Here is a 24,301-nt window from a genome sequence, read left to right as displayed (position 1 = left end):
TCGAAACGAGAAACTGAATCTCGATTCGAGATATTAACCCAGAAAATTGACAACATATGTTTGGACTTTGCTTCCTCAATAACCACATTGAGGGAGCTAACGTCTATTGACATCGATTTGGTCAGATGCGAGGCTCAGCAGTCCCTAAAGCAATTTCAGCAGGAGACTGAGGGTAAATTAGATCATGTACATTCTGAAATCGAACAAATGGATAACAAATTGCATAAAATCGACAATAAACTAGAAACACAGCAGGCCGAAATTGATAGTTTAAAGTCAACCTTGTCAGACTTATCATTGAAAACCGAACTGGAAGTAACTAACCAGAAAATTTGGAAAATTCAAAATGAGATAGCAAATATTCAAAAAGAAATGACGAAAACTAGTCGCGAAAAATCAGAAGTAACCTATCTTTTCCCCGGTAGCGATTCTTCAGAAATACTACCCGCTATAACAACTACCCGTGGCGCAGGAAAAGAAAATTTAACGTCAGTTGATGCACGGGATATTGCGACGCACTACCCCATGCATCGGTCAGAACCAAAGTCGTGGTTCAATTCTAATAGTGTGCCGAATCAGTCGAGTGTTGTGACGACTACGGTCACTAGCGTGAGTGCTCCCTCCTTACATGGAGGTATACAATCACATAGCGTGTTGCCGGGAAGAGGAGATGGGTGCCATTCTGAGTCGTTGTTCACGGGTGCGATTGGTCCGGGGATGGAGCCCAACATATTCCATACGACCAACAGAATCCCTTTCACTTACATGGGTAATTATAACACTGCTACGACGTCGTCGGTGGCAAATCCGGTGACGACTCCGATTGTGCAGGATAACATGTTAATTCCCACTAACAATTCCCCTACGTATGTTAGTATGAGCTCTAAAGTTTCCCCCCGGGATATTGAACATTTTCCCACTTTCGATGGGAACATTGCGAACTGGTTACCTCGTGTTTTCCTGCGACATAAAAGGTGAACTCACAATTTCCAAAATCTTAAGCTTTTCAACTGTACCGAGGACAAAAAACGGGAACTTCTATCTCAATACCCAAAGTGAATGTTACACTGTCTCATTTGAATGTATGAGAGTATGAATGAGTAGTTAGTTTATTAGTATTAATACATGTTAATTCTATTCAACAAAATTTTGTTATTCAAACAAAATTTTTTTAACGACGCCGGGGAACTGTAATATACCATTACAGTCTAATGATATTAAGTTTTTAATAGGAGGGTGCCCGAAATTTTTTGCACCGACTGTACTTGATGTTTAACAAAAAAATTCTGGCTGTTCATATAATTCGTAATTTTATTTGTTATTCTATTTCAAATTATCATGGAAACTGTAAAAAATTCATTAGGAATTATAGTTTTGGGAATCAATACCTTTATCTATATTTTAAATTAGTTATAAGTTTTGTATATGGATATGTATATGGATTATTACAATTCTTACGGTGTCAGTGCTATCTGAAAACATAGGTCCACTATTGGACGGAACTTTCAGATCAAATAACCAATCTAAAATTCGACAGAATTTTCAGGACCACCCTTCACCTCTCTTTTAGATACCTAGGTCCTTCTAAAATCTAGTTTAATCCAGATTTTACCAAATTTTATTCGTTTCAAAGCCCCACCGCCAAAATGCTTTGTTTTGATTGGCTGATAAACCCACGCGATGATATTAGGGCGCAATTATTCCATTCCATGCCGGGAAGTGTTACTGAAGATACTAGATTCTGATCGTCTAGCGTAAAAAGTCGAAAAGAAGTGAGAAAAGCTGCAAACAAGGTAATATTGGGACTTTATTAACGTCTAAAAATCACTGGAAATCTGAGGAGCCATAAATTATTAAATTTCAGAGTAAAAACCGGACTGTATAGCAGAAATAGGAAGCGTTACTCAGTGACGCCATGTTTTTACAGATATAATTAGTGGTGGACTGGTCGAGTGAAGTGCATCAGCTCGCGAGTTATTCTTAGGAATCCACAAATAGTTTCGGAAAGTGGTGTTTTCCCCGTAAAATACTTTATCCTTAAAATTATTCCTTTCCTAGTTACGTAAGACCTGCCCCACTACCGTTTGTGTTCGTGTATATAGTGGATGTGATTTCTTTTTGTATTTACTCATTAGTAACATGGCGGTATTTAATTTCTTTGTAGTTAGGATAGTAACTATAATGCACGTGTAAGTTTTTAGTAAGGGCTCCTATCTGACTCCCAAATTGGGAGTACGGCTTCCAGCGGGATGAGTTGAACATTTAGTTTGTTTCCGGGTTCCTGCCCCTTCAGGGCAGGGGTCCTATTGTTAGCTAATACTTCGATATGTCCCCTAAGGGCATTGATTAAACAGGTTGAGTAAAGAATGTGATTTAGTAAATATAAGGGCCAGTTGGCCCTGTTCATTTCTTTCCTTTTTATTTCGAGCCGATTTAACATGGTAAAATATGAATGTTTTCTGTGTATATTTATTAGTATAACATGTATTAATGATAGTGATGATTGGTGTGTATTGGCATGATGTGTCTTGTAGTTTAAGTAGTATGTGTATATTTGTAATGTAGTATCAGTGGTAGTTAAGTGATGAAAGAGTGTGTGAGATGGTTAAGTATGGACAGTGTAGTATTTGCTATGCGATAAAGTCTTTATTATTCCGTCATTAAGTGAACTCATACACAATATTTAATAGTGAACGTAATATAGTATAATAATTCCGTGTACAAGGTCACATTCAGTTGTTCAAGGGTTGATTATATCGTCGCTAGCCCTAGTGTCAAAAGTCAGTACTAACCGCCATTCTTCTGTCGAGGTACTTAGTGATTTAGTTTTCATGAAATTGACCTTTCTTTTCGAAATAAAACCTAGAAGGTATAATTCACAGCCCATATGAATGTACAGTTAGGTCAAGTGACCCAAAATTGATATATTCTGAAAATTTCAACATTCAGCCTAGTTTAGAAATCGAAATATCTAAATAAATAAACAATACGTAAATTTTTAACAGAAGTCGGGCGATATGATGCTAGTTCTTCGCTTTGAAATTATAATAAATGTCCATTTTCTTCGTGGCTGCAGAAGTTCATTGTTGCTGCAGAATTTCATAAACATTAAACATTATCGCGGATAATTCTATTTTCAGTGAACATACGTAGGATTTTTTTTCTTCCGTTCTTAATAAAGCTACCAGGTATTACTTAGTATTGTGTGTGATGAAAGAGTCTTGGGTTCGAGTGAGGTTGTCGTGCGATGATCGGAATGGGAAATGTTTGTAGTGATTATAGATTTTAAAGTGTTATGATGAAATGTGTATATAGGCTGGGCGTTAGAACGATAATGATTCTTTTTAATTCACGTCCTAGCCCTAATTCGTTAATCTATCTCAATGAATTATAACATTATACATACCAACGATCAGATCGATTTATTCCTTTTGTTTACACACACATATTCCATCTATATCCGTCCATTTCGTGTATATCCATAATAATCTTTTCCATATTCATAATAGTCTTTTCCATATTCATAATAGTCTTTCCCATATTCATAATAATCTTTTTCCATGACAACATGTCATGTCAATAATAATGTTTTTTCTTTTAAGTATATATAGGCTATATGCTTGATTATTGCGCCTCTGATCAGTATTGACAAAATAGGTACAGATTAATTATAATAAGAATATATCGTTGTATGAAATGTCGCCCAGAACGGGAATTCCGTAACAGTATTACAGTGAAGGAAAGAACCCTGGATATTTTCAAAACATTCACTTTTTGAATAGCCCTCGTACTAATTATTATTAAATCAGCTCTCGTATTAATTATTATTACACCAATATAAGTAGTTTTCTCTTCTCTTCTTTCTCCATATATATATTAATTCATTTATAACAACATTTTTCTTTTATTACTAATCACATATCATAAAACGTCGATTCATTAAAAATATTGTTTATGGGTCTATTCAAAATTATGGCTAACTAGTGGGTTATATTGAATTATCAGTTAAAGGTTCCCTTTGACATTGAGCGAATGACATCTGTATACAAACAACATTATTTATAATTAAGATCGTCATCATATCAAAACGACAACAAGATCAGAAGGCAATAATTACATTTAAAAGCTTCAATTTAAGATCAATGTCATAAATTTCAATTTAACACAATCAGATCTTTCTTAAACACATAAGATGAAATAAAGATGAACAAAACAGTAGGTATATCATAAGAGAGAGACTTAAATAGTATGAAACACAAATATTAAGTAAGGCACATAATATTAAGACATATGCTGACATAAATTGAATAACCGCGATCATAGACATAAACTCAAGATTAAATAACATAAAGTAAAATACAATAAATCGGTTCACATTTCCATAAAAATATTTTGTTTTTCCCCTTCTGAACAAAATGTTATTACTCAAACAAGGTACTGATAACAAACAAAATCATAACGTTATTTAAAGCAAAATTACTTAAATACAGCCTTCTCAAACTCCGTAAATCAAATCTAAGTTACATGGCCAAAAGATTCAGTCAAGCTAAACGAGAAGTCACAAACAGGAATACAGCCATCTTCAGTTGCCTGGTTCAACATATCTATGCCAAGAATTTGAGCACATTTCTTAGCAAGAATAAATCCAATTCCTCCAATGATACAACACACATCTATGAAGGAAGTTTCTTCGTCAACTTCAACCACTTTCGCGATGGAAGTATAAAGCTGCTCGGCTCTCGAAGTATTCACTTGAAAATAATAATCTGGAGATACTCGGAAATTCATGTCACATATAGTTTCTTTCACATATTCTTTCCCGAACAGCAGCTGCAGTGGTGGAGGTTTCTCACCTTCTTCCTTTTCAGTGGAGATCTGGAAATAGAGCGATGTTGCATTCAAGCTGTTACCTTCTCTGTTTTGGAAATAATCTTTCAAATCATCCGTAATCTTCCCTATAGGCAAACACCTCAGAAAATCTGCAAGTCCTTCATTCTTCTCTTTTCTTTCTTCTGCCCAACCTGCTGAATCCAGATTCCTTCTCAACAACAAATTCGTCAGTCGCGTGAGTGATTTTATTTCTTCAGTCTTCTTCTTCAATTGTTCTCCATAAGTAACATCCCACAAAGGTATTGTAGCCTGTTTTATTCTTTCTTTTACAGGTAACTCAACTTTCGCCTTTTTAGAATCCTTATCATCAGAGTTTTCCAATTTTCGCTTAGGTTGATCAGCTTCGGCAACTTCGGCTGAAAGAACTCGCTTCTTCCAACTGTATCCATTCAAGGTCTTCACTGCCATCTGTTGGTCTTCTTCAGTTTTGAAGATCAAATAAATCCAAGAACTCGCTCTTTTCGGCGACCTAATAGTGTGGCTTCCCAACTTCAAATCGTCTGTCAACAATTTCTTCAATTTCCCTAACCGGTATAATCTCGGCAGACCTTTCATTTCAATTTTGAATACGCCTGTAGTAGTAGTGGAGGTTTCTTTGGCCGGAGATGATGGTTCTTCTTCAATTGTAGCATCTCCCGCATCACCATTCGTCACAGGTTCAATTGTTTCATATCCATCCTGTTCTTCAATATTTTCATTTCGTCCATCGACTTTCTTCTGACGTTCTTCCGGTTCTACTTTCATATTCACACCAGTACCATTCACCTTTTCAATCAATACGTGCAAATCCTCTTTCAAATTATGCTGTAGATGATCGAAATTTTCTTGTACACCTTGTACTTTATCTGCAAGAGATTTATGTTGCGCCAGTATCTGTTCTAGCTTTTCATGGTTTGATTTCAGCTTTTGATCGTTCAATTTCTGTATCTGTTCTAGCTTTTCATCGTTCAATTTTTGTTGTTGATCAAATTTAGCATCTAGTAGTTGACTAATCATATCAATAAGATTAGAATGAGAACGTTCGGACACAGTTACGGCATTTCCAGATATGGTTTATTTAAAATACTGGGTACTTCTTCAATCTCGGAATCCTGCATATTGCCAATTCTTTGGATTTTCTTCCCACTTCTCAAAGTAGTGAAACTCATAAAAGGTATATATGTATACACATAAACTCAGTTCTTACTATCCTTCGGAACTAAAGGTTTACAGTATATTCCTGGGTCTACGGCACCAGATAGAACGATAATGATTCTTTTTAATTCAAGTCCTAGCCCTAATTCCTTAATCTATCTCAATGAATTATAACATTATACATACCAACGATCAGATCGATTTATTCCTTTTGTTTACACACACATATTCCATCTATATCCGTCCATTTCGTGTATATCCATAATAATCTTTTCCATATTCATAATAGTCTTTTCCATATTCATAATAGTCTTTCCCATATTCATAATAATCTTTTTCCATGACAACATGTCATGTCAATAATAATGTTTTTTCTTTTAAGTATATATAGGCTATATGCTTGATTATTGCGCCTCTGATCAGTATTGACAAAATAGGTACAGATTAATTATAATAAGAATATATCGTTGTAGCGTAGATAGAGGAAACAGGGTGTTCGTAGAATATAGCGTCGTAGCAAATGAAAAGACTGATGATATGAATATTATATGAATATTAATACGAATATGAATATGAAAGTGTATGAATATTGTAATAAATGAATATAGAAGATAGAACACCCATATAGTTAAATATATAGTAGCCCAGTGAGTACTTCGTCGCGTGTTGATATATAGATATTGAATAGATACGTGTAACTACAAACATCTCAGGTTCTGACCCCTGCACCATGGTATCACGCGGACAGGAGGGCGATATATAGTCGGACTATGGTAATACTTTGTAGTTTTATGTGTTATATTAATAATCAACCATAGTAATACCATCTGATAGAATGAGTAGCATCATATAATCGCTGACTAGACATATTCAATAATAAAGTGTGAAAGGACAGTAGTAGTTACACAACAGGGCTGTAGTGAATTATATTTTTTGGTCGGTTTTAAAAAAAGGAATGTACCACTCCGTGAGATTTTTTTTTCTTCACGTTACCTACTCAGGCTAGCTTACAATGTTCATGGAGGCGACGGTTCTGATAGGGTTACAGAATCAAAACAATTAATTATTGAAATTTATTATCCCGTACCCGGGCATCGACCCCATTCCCCTTGAATATTTTCGTTTTCTTTCTTAGTTTCCAAACTAGATAGTGATGGAAATTAATCGATGCCTCAGAATTTAGCGCATTCTGCGAAGGGGACCAATCGGTGAAATTTGGCAATAGACATCACCGATCCAAAATTCATTTTATTTAATATTTTTTTTATTATTTTGGCAAGTCATTAGTTAGGGATATCTTAGCTATTACTTTTACTCTAGTTTTATTACTGTCCTAGAACCTTCTAAGTTCTTCTGACGGGTCGAATATTTTTTTTCCTACTTAGAGATTTCAAAATTAGGGACGCAGTTACCTGGTCCCTTCCCCCTCTCCTTTTATCCTGCTGGTTTGGGCCGGATACGGGGCTCGGATTTCAATCTTACAACCAAACTCTTGTGGGATTGGGATCTGATGGACACAGAACTTACATCCTTGGCAGCAGGGCGCCCCTTGAGTCTACGTATTTGAGTAGACCACCCTTTTGGCATGTTAAGGATATTTTGGCTATGGATTTGTTGAGAGCGAAATTCGACTTCTATCTTTGTAGTGTTAGTTATTTCTCACTTAAGTCTTTGGCGCCCCTATTCTTCGTCCTCCTTCTTCTCTATCTCTCTCTCTGTCTTCATTTCTTCAAGTTTTTTTTAATTTTTCAACCTTCCCCCCCCGATTTTGAACTTGTTGCTTACGATTTATTTAACGTACAACTCTGATCTGAAATTACCAGCTGAGACGTTGCAAGACACAATTCATGGATAGAGTAGATAATGATTGGGTCCTCCATCACATTTTGACCTATCGCCGAAATGAACAAAGACTTCGTATTTGACGACACTTCAATTACGTTCTTTCACCGTCGTCCCTTTAAGTTTTTTTTAATCCATTGGTCACTTTCCTTTCTGTTTTGGTTTTCGATTACTTTGTAGTTAACCTGGGCCCAGAAATTGTACTTTGGTTTATCTAGTTATGTCTTCAGAAATGCTCTGTGTTACGTGCCTGCCTCACGAAGTTTTTTTTTTCATGATTTAAACGCGAATTGATTGTATAAAAGTGAAAATTTTATAGATGCGCGGTATCAGGTAGAAAAGCGATTTTCTTTTTTCATATGTAATGTCGGAAGTCATTTGATTTGGACAATGTTTGCAACCTTGTAAATTTTTTTATTATTGGGGTGATTAATTTAAATGTGTGCGCATTGATTGAATAAAAAAATATATATATATATATATATATAGAGAGAGAGAGAGAGAGAGAAATGAATACGTCGGAATGTATATGTACTTAGTATACGAATATGATTTTATAGTAAAAGTATGGTATGAAAAGTATTATTATATGTAAGAGCGCTCGCGTCTGTCCCCCTAAACGTGTGTTGGTTGCTATAGTTACCAGTGAGTTCTCCGACGAATGTAAGAATGTAGATTTTGTTAAGAATACCGCTGTGCACTTAAGTAATTTTCCTTTTCTTTTGAATAAATGTAAATGACAACTTCTGTAATTATGTAATGGCATGTATTGAAACGTAACGGCAGGTCAAAACGTAACTCATATCACAACGAATATTAACCCTGAACTACCAACCTAAAACCATTGTGGAAAGTGCACCTGGAATCCTTCTCACCTGTATATGTATCCTGTGACTTGACCAGTTTTTTTTATCCTCAATTTAAACCTTCTTACTTAGTACACCTGTGGAAGATCATTTTAACTCCGAACCATGTATAAATATATACGAAAGTGATCCTAGAGAAAGGTCTCATGACGTGTCCCAGTATTAAATAAATAATTTGAAACTATTCAGATAATAAGTTTGGAAATGGATCGTCTCAGAGGAGAAACATCCTCTAGTGAAAGTTGTTTTTCTTAAGGTCCCTAGATGGGTAAAGCGTCGTAATGTGCGATTGCAGACATAAACTGTTATGAGTTACAAACAAAATATAAACGATGAATGGTTTTTTGTAAACCAATAGTGATATATATATATATATATATATATATATATATATACATAAATAAACGCGAACTAAGTTAAATGGAGCGAAATGTTTTGGACACTACGAGTAGTGCCTGATTTGTGATTTGAACGCTCAAAATCATTAATATTTTATTGCTCAGTATGAGGTAGAGACTCATATAAGTTCGAGTACACCTAAAAGTTTTTTTTCTTTTTCTTTCCTCTTTGTCCAATTTTTTTTTTAAAAAGTGAGATAAATGTCTTCTTTGCGTATGTCGCAAATCATAATTTTGTTTTAGCATGCCTAAGATATGATACATGTAAATATTTTTTTTTCTTTTCTTTTCCATTTGTCAAGATGATTGAATATATAAAAATTTACTAAAATATAACACTATGTACTCTATTAATATATAACCAAGAACTTGTGCTTTTAATATTTTCTTCATAATTACTTGTTTTGTCTTTTCTTTTCACTATGAATGTAATAAACTATTTGTACCCTTGTAGCTAGTTGATTTTCCTTTAAACATATATACACTGTCCTGAGTGAGTGAGCGTGTGAATGCATGATAGGTTTAATATAAGTAATTTTAGTGATATCATTTGTTGTATTAACATCTGTAATATATGTGTCATGTTTTAACATATGTGTTAAGGTAAATAACCTAGGTCATGAAGGACCGTTACCAATGGTTTAAATCGGCTCGAGGAGTGAAGCAAAAATAGCAGGATGAGCCTAAGTACGACATCTTCCTTTCAGGAAGTTGAGACTTCGATTGATACGACACAAATTTATATTGAGTTTATAAGTTTGATTTTTTTTCTTGGCTAATTCATATGTGTGGTCGATCCTAGAGGACAAAGTTCAGATGCTGGATGGTTATCAATCACCGGTTGAAATAATATTACAAAGAATTAAATTTCACTTTTCTCATTTCCAGGTCTAGGTCTGGGCAACCCCATGATCGTGGTGCCTGGAGCTAGGTCTGGGTGGTATGAGGGAACATGTGTCTATTCCGAAGCATTCCGAAATTGATTAGTCGTTAATAACATTTAGAATGATTCATCTTTCAAGGACTTTCTCGACTTTTTACTATATTTCCGGAATTATCCAGTAATCTGTTTCTTATTAAAATACCCTATTTCTTTTCTTTCTTCTTTACCTACCTTCTTCTTTTACCCTTCTACTTTCTTCTCTTTCTTTCCTATTTCTGAATGAAAGAAAACGGAGTCATGACAGAGTAGTCGCTATTGGCACGGTCAATAAGTTGTTTCGATGAGTTTTCTTCGGGAGTCCGATATGGAATAATTAACAATAACAAAAAGTTTATTGGAAGTTACGTTATTGGAGAATAATCATGATTTCGATTAGTAGATGATGTTTCGTAAATCGTCCTCGTTAAAGAGACTAAAAATTTAGCGACTCCTCTACATTGCTTCTTTTCTTCGTTTACTATATATTTTTTTTACGTTTTCTTTCATTACAAGTCATAAAATGTAAATAAAAATTTAATATTTTTGTCATAATTAAACTATGTGTGTCCCTATCTTACATAGTAATTTCATGCGCATGGCTATGCTAGGACAAAAGAAAATGTACTGAAAAATCACAGGTTCTGAATGTAGGGGAAAAATTGTAACGTGAGTTACTATAGTATTTTCTTTTCTCCTAGGTTTGCTGTATCATATCAATGGACGATATTTGGTAATTATCTGTATAAGCATGACAGTTTTCTTTTTTAAGGAAAAAGCAGATCTTTTAAGTTTATTTCTGGTTAGTATTCTTCAAAATATACGTCATTACGTAACGTGAGTTACCATGGATATACCCTACACTTCCCTTCCCTTGGTATCTTCTTTCCTTTGTAGCAATTTGCTGATGAAAGTGTTCCCCATGCTCCTCGCTGACATCACTAGAATTGTCAGTAAATAAATTCAAATGAGAATACAGAACATGCAGTTTTAGTAACATTCTACACCAAATCCTCTCGTAAGATGGTAGAAGATTGTCCAGAATTCTTCGTAATTCTCTGCTCTCCTGTTACCCAGAAAACTACGACACACTTCTCAAAAAAGATTCCATGCTCCTTGCTCCTCAACACTAAATGTCTGTTCAAATTGAGAATCAGCAGCAGAAGTCGCACCTGTAGTCCAATGAATATATATCTTCTTTTATTTTTTCAAAACTTAGGCGTATGAATTTGCGACATAAGTACTTAAATGATGATCCATTTTTGTTCTAAGTCTTCACAAAATTCTTTATCAGTTCCAGTTTAATGTGGAGTGGGGAAAGCAATATCTTCGTGCGATCTACAAGAGGTTGTGAAGAAACACTTTTCTTACCAGGTGTGCATGATGAACGTACCGAGTACAGGCCTGATTTTTTCTTATAATGTAAATCTCTAGCAAGACTCTAAAATTCACATAAAAAGCAGAAAAACTTTATGTAAAGCTTCGTAAGACCAACAGCATAGCAATAGCCTTGAAATCACTTCAAATTTGCTATAAATATCTATCATATTACAATAACCTAAGAATTTCTTTGATGTTTTTATAAGTGTCTTAAACATCAACTGCATACACAACAGGAATTGAAGGATGAACATTGCCAGTGTGCAGTAAAACTGGGTTAAGAGAAAATTTGAAGGAATCAATGAACAGTCTCCATTCCGCGGTCTTATATGGTATATTCATTGCTGTAAAGAGTCCTTCAATGTCATGGCAAACAGTCAAGTTCCCTTGTGTTTTGAAAAATGAAAGAATAAGTTATACTCTAAGGTACAGAATGCATACTAAACAACTGAATGCATACTAATTATTTCAATAATGAAAGTAGCCAGACATTTCAGGAAGAAGGGGCATAAAGCCTTATTTATATGAGGCCCCACCCAACAATCTTACCAAGTTTTAATCAAATAACAGCAATTTTATTTAGGACCAGGTGACCTAGTCCCTCTAAGTTATAAGTTAGGGGGACTAGGCCCCCTTGACGCGTCTGGTTAACGACCTATGTTGCGGGTATATTTTGCCACCAATGCTGACATAATATATTGGACTGTGAAACTGTCAGACTATGAACAGTGTTACCACATACATAAAAAAGTATGAGAACACTTAGATATAAGCGCTCCCCTCTTGTTACGCCCAAACGCGAGCAAATCGGACTTTATTAATTTCATTTTCGTATTCAGCACCTCCAAATTAGTAAACAGTGGGCGGGTGTTCTAATTTATGAAACAATGTGTGGAGAACGGTGTTATTACTGCTTTCCAAAATTACATGGATACTAACATAATTATGTAAAGTTGTCCTTTAAAAGAACAGATACTACTTATAGTCCCGTTTAGTTATTCATGGAAACTGATATCGGACAAAGAACCATTGCAGCCTACCTAGAAAAAAAGATAGTCTTCTTTCAAAATTAGAAATTATAAGTTTATTTGTTTGTAGATTGCTATTTACTTATGCTCGAATACATACCTTACATGCCAGTTTCTTTTCAATGGTGTGAATCTACTACCTGCGCCATCTTTGTTCTTATTAATTGACTTCAGAAGGGAGGAAGTTCTGAATTCTACCCGTTTATACAGGGTGTAATGGGAGGTAATGCAAATACTGCGGTAGGTGATTCATGACATCAAACGAAGAAAAAAATGCATGTCCTCTGGCATGTTGTCTAATTTCCCGTCGTGTACGAGTGACAGGGATGGAATAGAAACTCGAATCGTGACGATTGTAACGGAATTCAGATATGTGCACATAAATGCACCATGCAAAACGACTTTTTTTGGTCTTCTTTTGATGTGGCGAATCACCTTTCGAACTATGTGCATATCTTTCTGTCCCGTTCCACTTGTCACAATTCGATTTTCGATTGCAGGTTGGCATCCCTGTCACTCTTGCACGACGTGGAATTCGACAATATTTATTCTGGATGTTTGAAAGTATCCGCTTTGTCGAAAGTATTATATGATATTTAGGCGCATCCATTATTTGCAGTATTACGATTCCAGCCAATTTCCATCTATTTAGTTTTCTCTGCATTTACTTCTACACACATGTCTTTGCAAGTTTTTAATAGGATCTTTGCATTTCTTTCCATTGTTCTTCTATCATACCCTATCAGATTTACATCATCAGCATACGCCATAACCTGGAGAATACCATTCAACTCTAGGCCCTGGTTGCTATCTTTGATTTTCCTTACAGCATACTCCAGAACATTCTTGAATAATAATAACTTCAACGCTTCTCGTACACAACAATTAAGAAAAATACTGTATAAAAATATAAGAGTTGGTCGTTGGTGGTTGTTATACATAATTTAATAGAAATTTATCTACTAAATGTTAAGTAGCTAAATAATAATATTTAAAATTTACACAATGAGAAATATTTGCATAGATGTGACAAAAAAACTATTAAAATTCCTGTTTATTTTACAGAAACTAGAAAATTAATACACCTCACAACTCAATGGGCTATAGAGTACAAAGATCATGTTGGTATTCAACAACACTGTCAAAAAGGTGTAGTGTTTCAGATTTAGGTCTGATGCTGTGATCGAACCAAGACCAGATTTAGGTCTGATGAAACCCATAGATGTTACAGGTAAGTCTGCTCCAGATTGCTACATGTCATGCAGCTAGCCCATATAAAATATAGGCGTCTTATATACAGAAATTTTCATAAGCTTCTATGATATAGCTAACTAGTGATATTTTAAGAAGCAGGCTAGCAGGTAGATCCTCATTACTTATATCATAGAAGCTTATACAACGCAAAACACTTTTGCTGTACGTAGGACTTATTTTGTTAACTTTAAATCATATATATTTGGAAATGTACGTATATCCAGATTTTCTTTTTAATCTTTCTTGGGTACCCCAGAAGAGTGTGTTTACATTATAAGTAAATTCGGTGCTGGATTGAACATAGGTTCTACACTGTAGAAACGATCGAATAACATAATGGAAAACTGGAAGTTTCCAGTGAAAATCTGAAAGATTTGTAGGTTAACTACAAACCTACCATTAATTGACATTGAAGTAAACGTACTAGAAAGTTTCAAAATAAGTCAGTTGCAGTAGTAAGTAACACTTTTACAGGAAGTTTATTGGAGTTGACTTGAAAAAAAAACAGTATACTACGATGAATTGAAAAGAAAAAGTAAGTGACACATGCCACTGTATAATGTGATATTTAACAAACTTTGGAAAAGCAATCTTCTTCAATCAAAACTAGCTGGTTAAAATTGAAAAAGATGGAGTAAGTGTTTTCTTTACATTATTTCTCCTTGAATACTAGTAATGTTGTGAGTGTTGGCCTCCATTCACCCCTCACTGCCAATTCTATCCTCAACTAGTTCACCGTATTACATATGCAGTATTTAGACCCTACTTAGACCCTACATCCGTACTACAGTTGGTATATTAAACAGTATTAAGGGGGCAGACTATTAAAAGTAATACAAAACCTAACTATTTTTTTCTTTTTTCCGTTTTTCCTAAGTGAAAAGAGACAATGGAATCTAACTTATCACAACAGTAGATAATGTTATTCTACACCCGAATATACGAATCGAAAGAATTTTCTATGTGGCCAGAATATGAATTTCAAAAATATAGATTAAAGCAGCGACTAGAAAAATGAACTCATCCGTAATTGATAACTTATAATCTTGTATTGGTTCCTTATTAACTACTTTATAAATAATATTTCTATTTCTTTTGTACTGTTTATTACAAAATTATTTATTTATACTGTTTATTACAAAATTATTTATTTTTTTCGATTTATTAGAAAATAAATACAAATATTATTTGGAAAGTAGTTAACAAGGAACCAAGACAAGAGGATAAGTCATCAATTACCAATGAGTTCATTTTTCTAGTCGCTATCTTAACATAGATTTTTAGATAATTCATATCCTGGCCATACTGTAGTTTATATGGATGGCAACACTGAAAATTCATCCGAATCGTATTTTTAGGTGCAGAATAACATTATCTATCATTATGGTAAGTTACATTTTATTATCTCCGATCACTTACGGGAAATGGGCAAAAGAAAAAGGGTTAGCTTTTGTATCACTTTTAGTAGTCTGCCCCCTTAAGTAGAAGGCCAATTAATTACAAATATCACAGAGTAACATGTTTAATGTTCATGCTTTACCAACGTGAGAAGTTTTGAGTGAAATGTTTAGATTTCTCGAGGATTACACAGTAATTCCCTGCACAATTTCAATACTTCGAGTATCGATACAAATTTATAGTATACACGTTGTTATAGATAAATCATTTCTTACTGAGAATAATGATTGGCACAAGAATAGTTCAGCTAAATTAATGAAAAATAGGGGTCAACTTATGGCTAATTTCATAAGAAACTAATCAAACGCTAATTGTTGCATTTGATGTTCTTATTGAACAAACAAAAAGGATAGAATTATCTGAGTAGAGGTAATCCATCAAAATGGTCACTTTCAAAATGGCAGCCAGTACACTTCCAAGTACATTACATATACAGGGTGTAACATAAATGGATGGCCAAAAGTGACGAGGGGCTTGCGGACATCCAAAAAGTAAAAATGTTCTTATAAACATGGGTCCGATGCCACTTCGTTTCCGAGATACACGGTGTTCAAATGTCGAGTCCCTCCAATGGCTTACTATTGGAAAATGAACGGAAATGTTCAATAATACAGGAATAGTACAATCAAGTTGAATTATACCTGCAGTAGTAACATTTTTTAACACTTACTTAACGATCTTTTTCAATTTTCTTCTTCTTTGTTTGTAGTAATAAAAGTCTTTAATCATTTCTTAGCGATCTTTTCAAATGTATTCTTTACTTGCAGTAATAACCATTTTTAACCATTACTTAATGATCTTTTCAATTTGGTTCTTTAGTTGCAGTAATAAGAGATTTTAACCATTACTTAACGCTCTTTTCAGATTTCTTCTTTGATTGTAGTAATAATCATTTTTTAACACCTGCTTAACGATCTTTTTCAATTTTTCTTCTTTGATTGCAATAATAACACTCTTTTAACCATTACTTAACGATATTTTTTCAATTTTCTTCTTCTTTGATGGCAGTAATAACAGTCTTTTAACCATTACTTTACTATCTTTTCAAATTTGTTCTTCCCTACTTGCAGTAATAACCATTTTTTAACCATTACTCAAGGCTCTTTTTCAAATTTCGTGTTATTTGATTGGAGTAATAACAGTTTTTAAACCATTCCTTAACGATTTTTTTCGAATATTTTCTTCTTTGATTACACTAATAACCGTTATTTAACGATCTTTTAAATTTCTTCTTCTTTGATGACAGTAATAACCATTTTTAACCATTATATAACGATCTTTTCAAATTTCTTCTTCCTTGATTGCAGTAATAACCATTTTTAACATTTACTTAACTATCTTTTCCAATTTTCTTTTTCCTTGATTGCAGTAATAACAGTCTTTTAACCATTACGTATCGATCTATTTAAATGTCGTTTTCTTTGATTGCAGTAATAACTATTTTTAACCATTATTTAATGATATTTTCAAATTGCTTCTTCTTTGATTGCAGCAATAACAGTTTTTTAACCATTACTTAACGATATTTTCAAATTTCTTCTTTGATTGCGGTAATAACGGTTTTAACCATTATTTATTCCTTACTTACGATCTTTTCAAATTTCTTCTTTCATTGCAGTAATAACAGTTTCTTAACCATTAATTAACTTTCGATTTTTCTTCTTTAGTATCAATACTAACCGTTTTTATCCATTACTTAACGATCTTTTCAAATTTCTTCTTTAATTGCAGTAATAAGCGTTTTTTAACCGTTACTTCTTTTCAAATTTCTTCTCCTTTAATTGCAGCAATAGTCGTTTCTTAACCATTACTTAACAACCTTTTCAAATGACTTCTTCTTTGATTGTAGTAATAATCGTTTTTAACCACTATTTAACGATCTTTCATATTTTTCTCCTTTGATTGCTGTAATAACCGTTCTTAACGATCTTTTCAAGTATAATGTATGTCTAGTCTAGTGATGGGTAGTACCGGAAGGATTCGTTCCGAAAGAACGAATCCTTCAGAGGAATGAAAGGATTGAATCTCTAAAAGGAATCGGATTCATTTGGGCGGATTCACTCACGGGATGGATTCAATCAGGAAGTGAACGGATTGAATCAGTGGATTAAGTTGGTGGAACCAGATGGTGAAACCAAACAACAGACGAGTGGATTGATATGAATGGAGTCGGATTGATATGGATGGGACAAAACAGTAGTAAAGAATAGGCCGATACTGCACAACAGAGAAGCAAATAATTCACGTACTGGGCATGTCTGGAAACAAGCAATCTTACGCGCTCTCGTGTCACTTTTCCGCAATATTCTGAGCATCGCATCTGCTGTCCCAACTGGAGGAGAGGGGGAGTTCGGTTGCTAGTCTTATCACTATTTTTTTCGTTCTTTCTTTTTGTTTTTACTTTTTCACAGGTGTTCAGCGTTACCAGGTCTATAGATTTTTATTGCAAAATGGATTAAAAAAAACTATTTGCTGTAACACACAAACTCTTATTCAATATATTCTGATGTAATGTCCATATAACACTATCCTAATATAACGCTAGTTTTGAATGGATTAGAACGTAAAAGTCGTGTCCTCTTGTACTGTTTGTCCCTCTCAGTTGCATGGTAGACATAGCCTTTTAGAAGTAGTTACCAATTCTGTCTTCATTCTTCACATTTTTTTTCAAAATAGGCATATTGAAAAAATCGAACAATAATACATTAATTTTATGTGTAATCATTTAACTTAGAAAATATTGAATAGTGAAATATTTGTTCTTTCTTTCTTTTCTTTTCTTTTCTTTTCTTTCTTTTCTTTATTTTTCTTTTTTTTTAGTTTCCTTGAAATCTAATGTTTTCAGGCCTCTCCTAGAGGGGTAAAATAAGCACACGAGGAAACGGAAATCTGCTGGTTTTATTTATTGTGACTGTTATTTTGGGCATCTTTTCCCACCATTCTTGTAAAATATTAATATTTCATAAATTGACCACCAATACATTTATAAAGGCTTGCGTTACATGGTGTTGAAACTGTATCCTTACAACATCCAGAAGGAAAGGGAGTTTATGGGTTCCTTAACACTAATACCATTATCGTTAATTCAATGCAGTGACTTACAGATAACTTAATCAAGAGCGGATGTTTAAATGCCCAACCTTATATCGTTTCAAGACACGCGTTACTTTTGTGTACATATCTGTATACGATTAATTATTATTTTTCAGTAATATTTTATTGAACGTGTAAGAATAGTTTTAGTTGGATAGTTTGGAGTTTAGCGTTTCTTTCAGCACCGATGCTATGTAAGACGTAGACCTACAGCTTAATATGGAATCTGAACCACATGAGCTCCAACCGGGAATTAAGCCCAAGAATCCCACACCGAAGGCGTACGAGCTAACGATATGTCTAGCAGGCAGCTGTAACAAATAGTTTCAGAGTTGGGTTTAAAATCTCGAATGTATCATATTAGGCGTGAATAAGCAATTATAGGTTTGCCATTAATTAAGAATTAACTTGAAGAACTGATGATTATGTTGTTGCTTGCTTTCATATTTTAAAAATACTTCACCTAGGTCCAAGGGCGCCGATTTCTCTAACTTTGGGAGGGGCCCATACAGATGTGTGGTTGCAGACAAGGGTCTAAAAAGGTATATACGAGGATTTTAAGAGAAATTTAATTTAAATTATAACAAATATTGCATATTCATAAACATACATGTGAAAATAAAAAAAAATACATATAAAAATTCATATTCATAAAAATACATGGAGCCAACATAAGCATTCGGGGTCCCGAACCCCCAGAATCGGTTACCTTGTCTTGATCCACAATACCTTTCTTGGGTAGGACGTTCAATCAACGTTAATTAGCTATACTTTTTATAAAATAGTGGGCATGGTGACTGAGATGTAAAATAAGGGCATAGTAAAGCGCTTAGCTCTGGTGTGCATGGTCCCTGATTCGATCACGGACCAGGTATGTTTGTGGTGGACAACATTGTGTCCGTGGATTTCCTTGGGTGTTTCCGTTTTCCAGGGCCGGATTAAGGGGAGACTTAGGAGGGCTATAGCCCCGGGCCTCCTCTCTGATTAAAATCTCAACTGGCTATCTAAAAAGAATAATGAAGATACAATCATCATCATCAAAACAAAATATGACCAAAAATATGAAACATATTCATCTAACTTTCCTACTGTACTTTCACAAAAATGTATTAAGTGAAGTCAACAACGGCCACATATTTTTTTCAAACCCCGCGCCTCCAGATGGGTTAATCCAGCTCTGCCGTTTTCTCCCACTTTCTGATTTCACCAATTCTTCCACTATCATTCACTTGCTTTAACCATCGTCTCCTTTAGCCTAAAGGGCATAATAGTGGATATTAAACTGAAATGAAAGAGTTTTATAAGATAATTCATGATAAGGGCACTCATCTATTAAGATGCTGAAGGAATCCAATTGTTGTTGCGCTTGTTGTCATCAAAGAGGGCCTTTTTCTTTTACAATCAGCATTAAAAAAGGAATGAAATTCTAAACCACACTATAGGGAATGATGGGAATGATATGTCACCTGTATTTAGCAAATTTGACCTATAAAAAAATGGAAACTAAACCATACCGATTCTCCCCCTTCTGGCATTCATCCAGAAAATTTTCTCGAAAAGGGTAAGATCAAAATGTGACTATTTCCTAAAGGTCATGCCCTGCACAAGAATGATATGAAATAGTGATTTACTTACCTTATCCCTTTCCCTCTCGAGCTCCTTCGTGGCTAAGCGGTTATCGTATGCTCCTTTGGATGGAAAACCCGGGTTCGATTCCCGGCGGAAGCTTATGTGGTTCGGATTTCACATTAATCAGTAGGTCCCGTCTCATATAACCTAGCTACTGAAAGGGACGATAAACTAAACAAACTCAATTCCCTTTCCCTCTCCCTGAAATATGTGTGAAAGAAACTCTGCTTATGAGTTCCCATAATTCACCACACTTCTTTCATACTTTTGCGGAAAGGGAGTTTAGCTTCTCTTTCAGCATCGAAGATATTAATGTCTGTGACGTGAATCTACAATCTAATGACAAATCCGAACCACACGAAAAAATGAAAATGAAATATTTCAGTTTTACGTCCGACGATTATGCCGGTTAGGCTAAAGGAGACGGTGATTATAAGAAATGAATAAGATGGTGGAATGACGAACGTGGGAGGAAACGGGAGAACCCACGAGCACGGTGTTTCTGCACCACAAAGTCCACAGGGCGCGAGGTGGGATCGAACCAGGAACTCCAAGTACCGGAGGTGAACGCTCTACCACTGAGCCATTGCACCCCCCTCGAACCACACGAGTTGCCACGCGAAATACAACTCGAGTCTCCCGCGAGGAGAACCAAAATTGCGCGTAACGTTTATTATTATTATTATTATTATTATCATTATTATTATTATTATTATTATTATTATTATTATTATTATTATTATTATTATTATTATTATTATTATTATTATTATTATTATTATACAGTTTATTAAACATATATGTATAACTTTATTAAAAATTCTCAAAATCAGGATAGACAATTGCCCCTTGCCCTCCCCAAATGACACTCCTACACAAGGAAGCCCGAGACTTCGTTTGATGTTGCTGGTATTACGTATTTAAATAAATAGTAAGAATGAAAATAACAAACATTTATTTTTTGGCGTTTCATAGTCATGTAAAAAAATGAGAAGAAAAAGAAGACTACTTGTTACTCTTTAACAGTTTCAACGTGAACTCTTAGCAAAACGCTTTAATAAAACAGAAAAATTCAAAGAAACAAACAATATCTGTATCTGTTCTTGTCCTATGTGCAATATTATCTCTGCATTATCAGGAAAAAATGGAACCTTGTGAACATGTTTCAAAACACTGCAATCCCTTCTTTTGCTTCTACTCATTCCAATTTCCCACACCACCACACTGCAGCAACTTCTCAGGCGATAAGAGTGGTTTGACAACTTTAGGTGAAAGGAGGAATTGAATTGGAGAGCCATATTAGAACTCACAATTATTCCAACTCATCGGAAGCTAAGGATTCGATCCAGAGAGGAACGAATCCTTGTTTGGGGGAATCAAATCGAAAAAAAATATGGAATCATTTAACTTTGCGTAACCAAAGGATTCGATCCGGGGAACGAATCCTTCTTCGGAACGGATTCAAAGGAATTGATTCTGGGAAAGGAACCAAACTGTCCATCACTAGTCTAATCTAAATTATAAGTTAAGCCAAATATCTGAAAATATTTTCAGAACGTAGCTTAACCTATTTCATAAATTTGTAAATAACTTAAACGCTCACAAGTATAATTGAATAATTAAGTACTTCATAATAAGAATTTATATCAAAAATTACTATGGAAATTCGAATTATTATTTTTATTATTTTCAACAAAGATAGGAATTCAAGCCTTATAATATGCATAAGTGCATAAAAGATCAACAGTATATTATATTTTCTCATATTTTATGAATATTCCATAGATGAATTTGAAACTTTGCTGACAAAAGTTACCAAAGTAGACGTGGCTATCTGTTGAGCTTGTTATTATTCTTGAATCTTCCACTCGTCTTAAATGGAGTTAGTGGTGCACAATAACAAAATTATAAACTCTTTTAAGCTCATTGTCTTCTATGGAAACTGGAGTTTTAATGGCTTGATTATACTGGTTTATTTTTCAATTGTATTTGATAACCATTAGGGTAGAAGTGGGAACTGTGAGGTATGTTTTTCTCAACTTTTTTTCTTTACAGGTTATGAGTGTTTTTCTAGATTTTAAAAACTGATTGTATGTTGCAGATTTTTGTGCACCTACAGTAGTAATGGTAAAATTTGAGCATCTTTAATTTTGATGCGGCAACATTTTTTATTGTTGCTGGTCTGATTTCCACCCAATTATCTCCTTGGGGTTAATTGGGTGCAAAATGATTAAAAGCATTGCGATGCACATAAACCCGTGGGGTGGTTGAATGCAAATGAAGAAAATTCAAGCTTTGTTTTCGTGTATATAACTTGTATTCCAATTAAAATATTAATAGTTCTATGTGACCTAGAGAAAAAATATACCTTTGTTTAGGCAAAATAAGGAGTAACTTATTTCTAAATGTCAGAGATAATTGAATGCCTTTTCAAGCCTTCCAGTTATTGTTTATATCATAGTATATTGTCCTGTGAACTTAATCCAAAGTGTATCACATACTAAAAAGAACTATAAGCATTCAAAACTTTGACCGAAAACGTAAAACAAATAATAAATAAATAAATAAATAAATAAATAAGAGAACTGGCTCTGTTATTCAAACATGCAGTGGTGTGCGGAAGGTGGCAGAGGGGACACCGCTCCCAAAGACGTCCGGCAATGTACTTTGGTACTTTGATGTTTAATTTTTTTATATATTTTTATGTTTATATATTTTTTTGTTTGTAATTTATCTATATCAGCACTATCCACCCCAAACATACATCCTGGTTACGCTACTGGGAGAAGGTAATAAGAATAACGCTAAATAACTGTAAACTATTACAATAGGGCATGTGTTGGAACTCTAAATTGATAAACAGGTCTTATTTACAGCATCAGCACTATTGTTATATGCAACGGCCACTTGAAGCCTAAGTTGAACAAACTAGTTTAATAAGCACAATGCGCTATGAAATAAAAGTGTACACCGCAAAAGACAACGATTGCACGGCATTTAAATTAATTTTAAGTAAAAAATGTTCACTTAAGGTATTCCACCCAATTAGCCCTACATGTTGGCCCCAATTACCCGTGGGGTAATTGCAACGTAGAAATCTTTACAAAATTTTAACTGCCTCACAGTGAGGATTAGAGATTTTTGCTCTTCACGACACCATCCTTATGATGTTTTTAAACAGCAGTAAAAAATCAGGATCAAAATATTAACAGATGCACAATTTACTGTGACTGAAACCAAAACACACACAAACCTTAAACTCGGTTTCAAATATGTCATTAATCAATAAAACCAGTTTTTTGTCATTATTATATATACTTTCTCAAAATTCATCTAAGCTTTTTTCTGATCAACATCTATCCACCAAAAATTAAGGTGTAATAAAATCCCATAAAATTATACTGAAATGCAAAATATAAGTTTTTAAAAAAGTCTTCCGCCCAATTGCTCCCCCCCCAATTTCCCCTTCTACCCTACTTTGTGAAAATTAAATACTGTTATATATAATTTAAACGAGAAACAAAGTATTACATACAAATACAGGCCTATCCAAAACTATCTCTGGCCGAGCTAGGCCACCTAATATATTGACTTGTATTCGCCAGATAATGACCTGCTTGCCCACCAAATTTCGTTCATATCTGGAAAGTAGTTACTGAGAAAAAAATATGGTATCACATAGAAGCTGAGCCTAGCCAACCCAAGTCATTCCGTCGCCGAGCTCGGCTACTAAATATAGTGAGCTTGATTCCTTAAACGGTGCGTTACTTGACAAACAAATTTAGTTTAGATTCGGTCAATGGTTATCAAGAAACAAAGTACTGAGACTAATCTTTTCCTGGCTGAGACCCTCCACCAAATATAGGGATATTTTATGCGTTAGACCATACACTATTTGCCGCCACATTTGGCTCACGTCTAGTGAATAGTTTCCGAGAAATAAAGTACCACATATAGAACAATCTGAGCTAAGCTGAGCCTGTCAGTGATAGACCTCAACTCACAAGTATAGCGAGCTTTATTACTTCGACGATGTACTACTTGCCTACCAAATTTGGTTCAGATTCGGCCAGTAATTACGAAGAAATAAAGTACCACAGAGATACAACTGGATGGTTACGCCAGGAGATAATCGAGTTTTAATTAACTAATATAAGACTGATATGCTTTACAGCGCAAATAGTATTTTTAAGCCAGAGGAATATAACTATACACAAAGAAAAAATCAATAATACGCGTATCTCATAATGAAAATTCAAGTTTAAAATAAAGAAGATAGAAAACTAATTCCCTAATAATTCAATGGGATAAAAATATAACATCACTAAGTACTCACCATTATTAAATTCGTTGTGTTTTCAATTTAGACAAGAAACATATTGAACAGCAAAAGAGTTTCTTTCAATTGAA

The 24,301-nt window shown here is 34.3% G+C and overlaps 1 protein-coding gene across 1 annotated transcript; it reads right to left on the bottom strand.

Annotated features, from left to right (window-relative positions):
* Window positions 1-4,515: 4,515 nt before the first annotated feature.
* Window positions 4,516-5,634, bottom strand: LOC145671480 (uncharacterized). Its single transcript, XM_081740674.1, has one exon. It carries the CDS (start codon window positions 5,632-5,634, stop codon window positions 4,516-4,518), a length of 1,119 nt encoding a protein of 372 aa, XP_081596800.1.
* Between the last annotated feature and the right edge of the window lie 18,667 nt (window positions 5,635-24,301).

This window comes from Thermobia domestica, chromosome 15, assembly GCF_964235325.1.
Source record: "Thermobia domestica chromosome 15, izTheDome1.hap1.1, whole genome shotgun sequence".
In the NCBI taxonomy this organism is placed as follows: domain Eukaryota; kingdom Metazoa; phylum Arthropoda; class Insecta; order Zygentoma; family Lepismatidae; genus Thermobia; species Thermobia domestica.
The sequence above is the reverse complement of the archived record's forward strand: the minus strand, read 5'-3'. Positions and strand labels throughout refer to the sequence as shown.